The 12,112-nt window shown below is 43.9% G+C and overlaps 1 protein-coding gene across 4 annotated transcripts; it reads left to right on the forward strand.

The window, feature by feature from the left end:
• Positions 1 to 1,957: 1,957 nt before the first annotated feature.
• Positions 1,958 to 11,715, forward strand: LOC104322212 (pantetheinase). Of its 4 annotated transcripts, none has more exons than XM_069787302.1 (8): positions 1,958 to 1,981; positions 3,914 to 4,145; positions 4,250 to 4,380; positions 5,478 to 5,670; positions 7,149 to 7,440; positions 8,634 to 9,007; positions 10,774 to 10,944; positions 11,204 to 11,715. In XM_069787302.1, the coding sequence occupies exons 2-8, from the start codon at positions 3,933 to 3,935 to the stop codon at positions 11,330 to 11,332; spliced, it is 1,503 nt and encodes a 500-aa protein (XP_069643403.1). In that variant the 5' UTR covers positions 1,958 to 1,981; positions 3,914 to 3,932; the 3' UTR covers positions 11,333 to 11,715. The 4 variants fall into 4 exon arrangements, with proteins under 4 accessions (XP_069643403.1, XP_069643401.1, XP_069643404.1 ...); XM_069787300.1 differs by lacking the exon at positions 1,958 to 1,981 and adding an exon at positions 2,099 to 3,022; XM_069787303.1 differs by lacking the exon at positions 1,958 to 1,981 and adding an exon at positions 2,102 to 3,015.
• Positions 11,716 to 12,112: the final 397 nt, after the last annotated feature.

Raw genomic sequence — 12,112 nt, forward strand, 5'->3', positions numbered from 1 at the left:
TGTTGCAGCCTTTTAAAGGCTCATATTTAAGGCTCCTGAATGAGCATGCTGTATCTAGTAACATCTGTAGAGAAGTACTTAGAGGTGAATGTTACCAGATGCAAATCAATGTTCCCAGTGATTGAAATCCTCAGTCAGCATTACTCTTGCAGAGAACTCTCTGGTGCTTGCATTCACCCCCATTTCTGTCTTTTCTGATTCAGCTCTACAATGAGAGTCTGCTGTAGCTGAAGGCAGACAGCCTGTTCTTCTTCCCACTATTCAGAAAACCTTTTCCAAATGAGAATACTGCAACTACTAGAAATTTAAAAAATAGAAAATGTCATAGCAAAAAAATGCATTTGAACTGAACTGAAGATTAAAAATGAAGGCCTCTCAATACACAGCATCTTCCTGGGCACAGGAAGGGTGAGCAGAGGAGCAGGCATGCCACTGCACCTGGTGAACTAGCATGCTCTTCTGCTTCGGGCTAGCGGCAGCCAGGCAATGAGGCACTTACCTGCCTGATTTCAGAGGAAAACATTCCCTCCAGATGCATATTTTCTGGTGGAAGGCTGCTGGAAATAGATGTACAGTTGAACAGAAGCGACTAGGAGAGCCACTGTGATAAACACAAGGGACAGTTCTTTTGCCACCATGTTAAGTGCATTACATGTCAGTACAGTGAGATGCTAAGGTAATGGCTTTGGTCTAAAGAAACTCAGGGAAGCAAGCTGCACATACTGACACATAGCACAGGAATTGTGGAATATGAAGTCACTAGAATAAAGCAGTTTTTAAGACCCTCAGTTTTGCCACTCAAACTTCACAGAAGACTAGCTCCAGGGGTGACACATCCACCTTTCACCTGGGTATCAGAGTTGAGCCAACACAGGTAGCAAAAGGCTCTTGCAATCGATGACAGAGAAAAGTGTAACAAAAAAAATTGGACTGTTCTTTCTAGCCATGTGTTTAATGACTTACTTTTATATTGGCACAATTAGTCTTGGCACTACACAGTTTTTTAGTCTCATAGAGTTGCGACATCCTTCTGTGTACTGTTATACTTTCCCGTTTGTCACCAGCGACACTTGATTCCAGGGTAATGCTTTAACAGACCAGCACTTCCTCCCTCCTTCAAAGTTAAACTTTGTCCCTCTTTTCTTTTCTGTGCATGCTCCTTTTGCACTGTTTTTCCATGACTGAGAGCATTCTAGGAGCTGCGAGGCATGAGCCTTCCTCCACAATGTGCTCTTGACTCATGGAAGCTCAACATCACTGCTGCGAGTGCCATGCTCTCTTAAAACCTTGTTCACTGTTGGAGTCAGTTCCTGTCTGACCACAGCCTGATCTCAGTCCAGCAAGGGGTTATCCAGTGTGATCCTCTTCCCATGGGTACAGACTCAGGGCAGACACTGTACTTGTCCCCCGGGAACCTGGTGGGTGATACCTCAGCTCTCTCCCAGGGAAAGGATCTGGATTTAAGGGAGGCTATGGCACGCAAGAAGGTCTCATCTTGCAACGCCGAAGGGATTCAGCGGGCGCGTGTGGCCAGTCTCAGAGCTGAGAGGCGGCTCCTTCAGGTTTGTTCACTGCTGATACCAGTCCTCTGGCTAGGGGAACGTCTGTGCAAGTAGTACATGATCCCAACCCTGAACCTCGTGAGTATCTTGAATTCAGGATTTGGGTAAAGGCCATCGTGGTTTGGCTTAGGCATGTTTGTATGTTGAATATTTTCCGATAGAAGACTGGCATAAGCCGTCACGGCACTAAATTCTTTTTGCTACAAAGATTGTGTTAACATTTATCGTTGTGAAATGCGTTATTGCGTAAGTCAAGCATACAGAAAGTAATCCTATGCAAATGTGCCCATTATCCACATACCAACAGTCTGTATAAAGACAAGGCTGCGTGTAACCACCAATAACCATAAACACTTCTTCGATGGACGTGCAGCTAAAAAGCGTTTTGTTGCCTGACGGCCGAGTCAAAACCAAAGAAGGTAAGAAACTTGGGCAACCTGCGACAAGTGATTTTTGTGCCTGTGCAGCTTTGGCTTCAGGACTTCTGCTGGAGTGTTCTGTAGACGTTAAGAAAGCAGGTTGCAATAGGCAAAATTTAGAAATCGTGGCTCCCATTCACGATGCTCTTCCAACAGAGACCTTTGGGGACCAGAGATCTTCAGAGCTCAGTCACTGAGTGATGTGCTGACGGGTTTGCCCAGACAAGCAGCGTGCCTGGCAGCCCCCTGCGATGTGGGGCAGCCCCCAAAAGCCCCGCGACTCTGAGCCGGTGCTGTGCCGAGCTGGGGTGGCACAGGTGGTGGCCGTGGGGCAGCACTGAGCCGGGGACCGGCCGCCTGCCTCCCGCAGCCCTGCCTGCGCCCCGTGCCCTCGAGTTTGGCCGGGAATGCGTCCGTGCTGGTCTTTGCTGAGATTTCCCAAACTCTGGCTTGTTTTCCTGCTGCGACCCGGGCTTGCCTTGAACTGCATTGCTACAGCAATGCCACGCCTGAATCGTTTGCAGATCTGGCAGGGGATGTGTTTCTTCAGCTGCAGCACAGCGGTGACTTCACTACCAGTGGTACAAGGCAGAATTGCTCAATGCTGGCAGCTCTCTTGCCTTTGATGTTGGGAGACTTTCCGGGCAGGGTGGTTGCAACTCCTGCTGTCCGCTTCCTGCCAGTTTGGGGAATTCCCAGATTTTGCGCAAGAGTTCCCCTTTTAAAGCCCCCTCTCGTTGCTTGCCCCCAGCCTCCTCTTGGGCCACTTCCAGGCTCCAGACGTGCGGCTTCCTAAAGCTCGTGCCTCTGCCGTGCTTTTGGTGCTGTCTGCTCCGGAGGCCCGTGCCCTGGACAGATACATCGCAGCCGTCTGCGAGCACAGCACGGTCTAGTGGGAACGTGCTGCAGTGCCAGTTTCTCCTGAGGAGGCCTTGGTGCTGATGGACAAAAATAAGACTTCTGGGTGAAACTGCATAGCGAAGAGGAAGCTGTTGTCAGGATGAAGCATGTTTTCCTTGGCTTCTTGCTGAGCGGTAAACGGTGAGCCAGGTTTTGTTCCTTTACCCTTACAGGCATGCCGCAGGTTCTAACAAAGGTGTTTTTACGAAGCACCTGAAACTCCAGTAGTAATATTCTGTTTCCAAAATGCTATGCAAAAATTGCTTTCCGTGAGAAAAAACTGCTTTTTCTGAGTAATTTCAGATTGCTTGTTGTGCAAAAGAAGGCCTCCTGTAACAAAAATAGTAAAAAAGAAATCGTTCTGAGTTGTTTAATTCTTTCTCACAAAGTGAGCGAGTACGTTAGCTCTAGGCAGAGAGATCAGCACAGTTCAAGGGCTAGTTTATATTGCAGTATGAGCCCGGGAGGCAGGACACTCTCAGGGCACCTGCTACAACTATAATAAGCCAGTGGCGCAAGGCAAGAGGCATGGCAGGACCGTGTGTCTCGTAAGCGTGGATGAATCAGCTACACTCTGAAGCGCGAGGGCTGTACTTCACGCAGGCGGTCTGCCTGCAGCACCGGCTGAATTTTTAACCAGCGGCAGCCGCACGCGGTAAGTTATATGGAGTAGCGCGCCCTAACCAGGGGAGTCTGGGCTCGCCCCGAGATGGGTTTGGAAGCCTGGAGAGGGATGTCCAAACGCAGTGCGCAAGTCCTCCTTCCACAGAGCCCCTCGTAGATCAGCATTGCTTCTGACGTGGTCCCTTCGCCTTTTGTTCACCTTTCATTTACAGCCTTTTGAATTGGAAACAAGATCCAATTCCTAGAAGTGTTTGTCTGACTTCTTGTTATAATTAAATGTCCTGACTGTTGGCAGAACTATACTGTACCTTCCCAGACTACTCACCAGAAAATTATTTCCAAAGCAAACTTATTATGTCTTTACTCCTCCTCTTGCTACCCTGTTTATATTCCCCATGCCCGATCCAGGAGCTGCGAGGCACCAGCCATGCTCCCTTCCCAGCCTCTCCTGCGCGCTGCGGTGTTTGCACTCGCAGTCCTTCAGGCCCTTGCCTCCGACACCTTCATTGCAGCCGTCTACGAGCATGCGGTCACCCTGCCAGATGTCACTGACGAGCCCGTTTCTCCCGACGATGCTTTGGCCCTGATGAACAAAAACATGGATGTCTTGGAAGGGGCCATCAAGGAAGCCGCCCAGCAGGTACTAGGTGTATCGTGAGCCTCGTTAATGAGTGTTTTCTGCTCCTGCTGAGCCTCCTGGTTATCTGTTGATGGGCGAATTCTTAACGGAGCCTGTTGTGTCAGGGTGCCCACATCATTGTGACTCCAGAAGACGGCATTTATGGCTGGCATTTCACGAGAGAAGCCATCTACCCCTACCTGGAGGATATCCCTGATCCGGCAGTGAACTGGATTCCTTGCACCGACCCCACAAGGTGATTTCTTCTGCAGTGATTTATGTGGTTTCAAACGAGTGCCTCGTGGAGTCATGAGCTGCTCCCAATAAATGCCTAAGTACTGCTATTTTTTTTCATGCATTAAACATTCCAAGTACCATAGAAATGATTTGCATCAAAAAGAACTCTTAGTCAAATGGTAATGGGAATGTGCAAGCTAAAAAGCATTGAGACTGTCTCATTTCTAAAAACTGCAAAAAGGGGAAAATGAGGAAATTTTTGTCAAGTTCATTATTTTTCAAAACATTTAATACTTTATCACTTCAGATCAATTGTGAAAATCTTCTGTAAGTATAAGCTAGTTTATTATCATGTCAGATGCATAGGTTAGACAAGGTGATTCAGTCCTCACCTCATGTGGCTGGGTGATTTCTAAATCAAATTGCACAATATATTTATCTAGATCTGAAAGAAGTGCCTTTTAGAAATCCAACCACTTGCACAGTCTCCTGTGTTACACAGGGTTGCTCTGAATGTGTGTCAGCAGGGGACACCCAGAGGACCAAGTTCATGTCTAGGCTAAGCTTTTTTGTTCTTCTCTTCTAAGGCTTTATGAAGCTAGATTTCAGAAGTCCTCATCTCTGTAAATGCTGTGGCCACTTTTTACTAAAGGCTTAAGGGCAGCTGCCTTATACAGAACGAAGAGTCTTAAAAAGAGGCTAAAATGGTCTTTTGAAATCAAGGTTTAGATCTGCCTGAAAATTTATTTGTAAGTTATTTTAAGTTTATGTCTGTATACTGATTGATTGTCTCCATTGTTTTCTGAAGCCGTCCATATCTTTTTATGTGTGTTAGCTGGGAATTATACCCACACAGAAAATAGCATTGTTAAGGGTACAGGAAAGAAGAACACAGGGAGACCATTTTTTAAAGGTAAAAGAGACCACCAATTTAAAATGATGCTATGAACAGAGAAGAAAATGAACAGAAACTATGATTTGATCTGTCCTTTTTTTTCAGCACCTGGGGATGTGCAGTTAGTTAGTGGAATAGTAACTTTGAATGCATTTCTTCCACATCTGAACTTAAACTTGTAAAATTTTTTAGTTTTTTTTCTTTCGCCAAAAATGCATTAGATTTGCTCCTGCTCCAGTGCAGGAACGACTCAGCTGCATGGCCAGAAATAACTCCATCTATGTGGTTGCAAACATGGGGGACAAGAAGCTGTGTAACTCCAGTGATCCCAGCTGCCCCAGTGATGGCCGCTATCAGTACAACACTGATGTCGTCTTTGACCCAGAGGGGAAACTGGTGGCTCGTTACCACAAGGTAAAGTGGCCTTGGAAAGTCAGGAGCTATTTTTGCACTACTTGCAAAATGTCTCTATTTGGCAAGAGAATTAAATGCCAGTCATTGTCCCATGGCAGATTTTTGCTTCTGTTTATAATTTAAAAGAATCTCTCTGTTGCTGTGAAGTGTTGACTCCGAATTTGCATTTGCTGTCATGTCTATCAAAACAGACTAGAATGACAAATGATTGCTCAGGTCCAATTTAGCGGCATATGGTTTTGGTTGACTTCCTCAGTTCATTAACTCCCTATTACTGGAAATCCTGCTGCTTAAGCACCTTTAGTTTTCAGTGCCAGGTTTTCACCAGACTACCCCTTCGCATTCCAGGATTTAAAAATGTTCTTCTGCGTCTCGCCTTAGATGAATAGTCTGATTTAAGGAAGATAGGTCCTTTCCTATATTTTTTTTTTCCTGATGATGTTTCAGCACGTTTTTTGCATAATGTGAATTATCTGGACAAAACCAGGGACCTAAGCTGGATTTAAAAAGAGATGAGGGCATTGAAACATTTGCACCCAATGAAAGTATCTTCTTCCAGTTTTATGTGCCTACCTGCAAGGTTCATCAAAGTTGTTTGGGAACTGTGTGCCAGATATCATGCCAATGTGGCTAGACTGAAGTCAGTTGTTTATTTAATGTATTTTGGGCCCAGTATTTCACCTGGTTCTTCAGAGACGTTGCCAAGATATTTATTTGTGAGAAAACTGGGTGAGGGGGATGCTGATAAAGCGAGTCTGGTTCCCCCTGTGCCAGCCTGGCACAGCCCAGGTGCTGAGTTACAAGTTCAGTAAACTTGAACCTCTTTTCTGGCTTGGTGCACCTCTTTATCGTCCAGACCACCTGGAGATTAAGGGATTCTTTTAGTAAACATGAATGTGAAGGAAGAAGGAAAATGTTGGAAAGCTGAGAATGTCGCAAACTTGGATTTTTCTATTGGCTGAGATCATCTGCCTTTCCGCCATCACCACAGCCTTTGTTTTCTTCTCCGCTCTGCAGTCTCCCAGTACTGTCTTGTGCTTCCTGCTGGTGCTGTCTGCTTCCAGTCCTTCTGTGCATCTCCACACCGAGGTCACCAATCCTGTCTCTTGGCACCAGATCGTCTATGCTCCTCTTCGACTATTATTTGTCTTCTGTGTGTCTTTCGGGTCACCACAATTATAAACTAGCTGGGGAGAGTGGAGAGATTATTTGTATGGGAGTTGGAGGTGGCTGACAGCAACAGACCTGCAGATAGCTGGTTGCTTTCCTAGTTAGATGCCAGGGCAGTATATGTCTCCCCATATCCACCTTTTGGGCACTATGGTGATCATACAATTTTAGCCTTACTTCCTACATGTGAAGGCTTTAAACACGGGTCAAAAAACTTCTCTAGTCATTCTGAACTGTTTTAGGGAATGACTCCAGGATATTGCAGTAAGTGCCTTTAACCGGTTTCTCTTTTTTTCCTTCCCCTACAGTATAATCTCTTTATGTTGGAATCTCAGTTTAATTACCCAAAAGAGCCAGAAGCCGTCACCTTTGAGACGCCCTTTGGGAAGTTTGGCATTTTCACTTGCTTTGACATCCTTTTCCACGAGCCTGCCGTGGTCCTGGTGAGCGAGCTGCAGGTGGACACCGTGCTCTTCCCGACGGCTTGGATGAACGTCCTGCCGTTTCTGACTGCGATTGAGTTTCACTCTGCCTGGGCTATGGGCATGGGTGTCAACTTCCTAGCTGCCAATACACACTACACCAGCATATCTATGACAGGTAATTAATTGTCACTCTGTCTGAAAAACCTTTATAGCCGTGAATCTTTATTCCCTGTTCTGCAAGGTGATTTTGCAGAGAAATATAGTGTATTTATCTGGAAGGTGAAGAGTCTAGTCACCAAATTTTAAAACCGACAAATCCCGTCCCTACTGATGCCATACAAGGTACAGCAAGACTTGTGGTGTTTTCTTTTCTTCTCCCTAGCTTCTTAGGATTTTCCTTTCTTTATTTTAATGCCTCTGAACAAGTAGTAAGTTACTGCCCTTTCTACCTGAGTAGAAACTTCTGAAACTTAGGCTCTTTTCCTCTCCACCTCTAAGTCTGTGATTGAATGCCGAACTCTAAATATACTTGTAAACCACATACATGGCTCCATTTATTCTGGCCAAATGAAAGACTTACTTGTAGCTGTATTTAACACAGTTGTGGAAAAGTGTTAAAAAAAAAAATTCAGACCTGTTGCAGTAACGCTGCTAAGAAGTCTGCATTTTCTTTTAAGAGTGTAGCACTGATTTTCTAGAGCTTAGCTTATGGGATAGTATATTTCAGCTAGACCAGTATCTTTGCTGAGCTGTGAAACCACAGTATTGGCTTGGGGCTTCTCATTTGAAATGCCTGACAGACTACTGATTGTGGTCCATTTTATGTGGCTCTTCGGCAGTGATGGGTATGACAGATCTTTGTTTTTCCTCTGTCACTTGGCACTGGTCAGGTGTTAATTCCCCATGTGGGGAGGAGTCCTCAGCCAGTGTAAACAGGACTGGACAGCTGCTATCATCTCCTTTCTTTGTTCACCAGGACGTGCCTGTGATACTCGCCTGTGTTGTGTTTTAGATGGTCTCAATTGGTAGATGGTCCTTTTACATCAATTAGCTGAGAATAAAGGAATTCTCAAGCAACATTGTTGCCTACAGGAGAAAAGAGAACTGGGGAGGCCATAAACACAACCATAACATAACATCATAACATCCTCTGCCTTTGGCAACACTGAGCAGACCTCACCCAGGAAGAAAAATGCTATTCTTTGCTAAAGCATGAGCTCTATGTACCGACTTGCTAATGGTCACCTTTGGTGCCACTAAAATTTCTGTAATATTTATAAAATAGTGGATAAGCTAGCAGTAGAGACAGTTGAAAGGGCAATACAAAACTTTTTATTCTTTTTGGACTGACTATTGTGCTGTCCTCAGGGAGTGGTATTTATGCACCAGACGGAGCCAGAACTTACTACTACAACATGAAAAATGAGGATGGTCGCCTCCTCATTGCTGAACTAGATTCACACCCTCGCCTTTCTCCTGCCTCCCCGCCTGCTGTCAGCTGGAGCTCATATGCTTCAAGTGTCGAAAGATTCTCACCGAATGACCATGATTTCAGCGGACTCATCTTCCACGACCAATTCACTTTCACTGAGCTCACTAAGCCTGAGGGGAATCTCACCGTTTGCCAGAAAGACCTCTGCTGTCACTTGAGCTACAAGATGGCAGGGAAACAAGAAGATGAAGTTTATGTGCTGGGTGCTTTTGATGGGCTTCATGTTGTTGAAGGACAATACTATCTGCAGGTAATGATTCTTTGGAGGGGGGCTACTTATTTTAGGAAGCTTCTTCACAGGGAGAAACCTTCACCTCTGTGGGGGAAAAAGACAATTACTTTCTTGTATGCTGGAGTCCTGGCATCCTATTTGTTAGCAATGGGAAGTAGTCGCAAAAACGTCCAAGCCCGCTTACCTTTAAATCCAGCAAATGCAGTGGAGGGATCTCTAAACCTCTGTTAAGTTCCCAGAGCATGCTCGCTACTTTTTTAAGCATGCAATATTGGCTGAATTTAGGTCCTCTTTTGTGACTATCTGCAGTAAGTGTTCTGAATCTCCTCTGTAATCATCATCAAAGAGTTGCTGTTAAAAAATCAGTTGATCATATCTATCTTTATGAGACACTGATAACTTAGGGTCACAGAGATGTTAATTTTTTGTCATTACTCAAATCATAGCAATAAAGTTTATTGAAATGGCATATGACTTTTACTGGAAATGTGCACTCTTCCTCTCTTTTAATCAAATGTTTGGGAAGTCAGTGCGTTACATCCTGGTTGAATTTGCTTAAAGCCATATTAGAAAACCTTCTTTGCCTTCATAATTAAGTTATTGTGCCAGCAGATTATTCCTTTTTTAGTTAGTTACTTGTGTCTGTCAACATGGCCTTTGCATATCAACTGGTACAGACTCCAGGATATGGGGGGAGGTTTTAGCCAGCAAACAGCTCATCTAATACATTTAAGAAGGTAGCTTGAATAAATTCAGTTCTTGGTGAGCTCGCTTGGAAAATTTATTTCAGTGACTGTGGAAGCTGCCAGATGATCTCTACCAGTACTAAATTTTCTAGAGAAGACAGGAATTTCTACTCTTCCTTTTTCCCTCAGTTTCTTTGTCATTTCCTCAGAACATACTGAGAGAATTTTATTCTTTATTTCTCTGCTTATTTACATTTCAACACAAAACCATATTTGCTGATGAATAATACTTCTGATGTTTGGAAATATGCTTCTTCTATCCCCCAATATCTGACACAAATAGAAAAACTCCATCACCTGTCAGCAAAACCAGCCAACATCCTTTGAATCTTCACAGGAGTGCTAGCCCTATTTCATATTTCTTCATGTTGTCCATAAACATTTATCAGCTGGATAATTAGCTCTAAGGACAAAAGGCAAACATTGCCATTCCTACTTTCCTCTATGTGCTGCAACTCCTAACAGAAAACTGTAACAGAGGATGCTAACTTCATCACCTTGACATATATTCACCAGGAGTTGGATGGAGAACATCAAATTCATATTTCCCATGGACTACCAGCCCATCTAATGAACCATCATTAGCAACATGTGCAAATACCAGTAAGAGGACCTGTGTGTACAGTTGCACAATGTACCCATGAGGAGGACTTGGTTTCATTTGCCTAAAATCTCCATTCACAAATTCATCTTACTAAAACACGTGAGAAAGCAACCTTCAAACAAGAGAACTGGCAATTGGAAGAATTAGTGGAAGTGACAGGATTGGGCTTCAGGAATGAAATAAGGTGCTCTGGCAGCACTTAAATCAGAAGCAGGTTATTTCTAACTACTAAGACAATGCAGGTCTGGAATACTCCCAATCATATCAAGGGGTGAAAAAAATAAGCTACAACCTAAAAGGAGTTGCTTAAAAATTATGAAAGAGATCCTGTGATGGTCACATGCTCTGACACATGCTAGATTTGATGACACAAGGCTTTTCCACCAGAGTGTTTCCGTCTGGCTATATATGTTGTTGTCTTCTCCTCCCCGCAGATATGCACGCTGCTCAAGTGCAAGAGCACAGACCTGAACACGTGCGGGCAGCCGGTGGAGATGGCTCAGACCAAGTTTGAGATGTTCTCCCTCAGCGGCACATTTGGCACCAACTACGTCTTTCCAGAAGTCTTGTACGGTGGGGTGCAGCTGGCCCCCGGGGAGTTTGAGGTAATGGGACACCCTGGAGCTGTGTCATGCTAGATTCTCTGTGGGATAGGAATGGAATAAACTGTCTCAAAACAGCCAAAGTGAACTTGCTTATAGTGAATAATCAGATCTATTAAATACCTTTTAATGAAGTCACTAGTTTCAGTAAGAGATATGGTCTGACGTTCCTTCTTCCTGTTTTGTCGCATATTTCTGAGCTCTTAGCATGTTCATATGGGTACTGCTCTAGTCATGTCCTTCTCTTACCTTTTTCAATCAGGTATTGAATGATGGGCGCTTGATAAGTAAGACAAGAACAACAAAACCAGTCATCACTGTTACGCTTTTTGGACGCTGGTATGAAAAGGATCATCTGAAACAAGACCCACAACCACCAGCCTTCCCCTGATAATACCATAACTGAAGCTGTACACAGTTAATCTTATGTCCAAATGAGATACAGCATCCTCTACTACAACAATCCCAATTATGTTTCTTATTCCAGTTGCACAAATTTCTTATCAGTGTGCTTTGTTTAGTAATAATGCAGCAATATTATTTTATCGCTACCATTTATTGAGAAGAATCTATTTCTATATTATAAGATTATTAATCTTTTATTAGTGCAAAACAGCAGTTGTGTTTCTCTCTCTGTTTTCTGGATTTTTATTTTTCTAGCCCTCAGGAAATCTGTATTGTGGGCCAGAGGATACATTCTTATTAAAACAGCATTGCGTATTTCATAATTGCAGATTATTATGGGACCAGTAAATAAAACAGTGGAAGATGTGATTTGCAGCAGCTCTATACAAAAAAGATCAATAATGCTTTTGCTCTGATACACAACTACTTATGCTGACCTATGCAAGTCTGCTCTTTTACCCCACTTAAACTTTTTTTTTCCTATTTGTGTTGTTTTGATTTTGTTGCTCTTATGTCATTGGTGCACATTGTGTGGCACATGTGTTGTGGTTTAACCCCAGCCAGCAACTAAGCACCATGCAGCCACTCACTCACTCCTTCCTGCTCCCAGTGGGATGGGGGAGAGAATCAAAAAAAAAAGGAAAACTCATGGGTTGAGATAAAGACAGTTTAATAGGACAGAAAGGAAGAAAAAAAAAAAAGAAGACAATAACAATAGTATAAGAACTGGAATATACAAAGCAAGTGATGCACAATGCAATTGCTC

The sequence above is a fragment of the Haliaeetus albicilla genome, chromosome 7, assembly GCF_947461875.1.
Source record: "Haliaeetus albicilla chromosome 7, bHalAlb1.1, whole genome shotgun sequence".
NCBI classification, from domain to species: Eukaryota; Metazoa; Chordata; class Aves; order Accipitriformes; family Accipitridae; genus Haliaeetus; species Haliaeetus albicilla.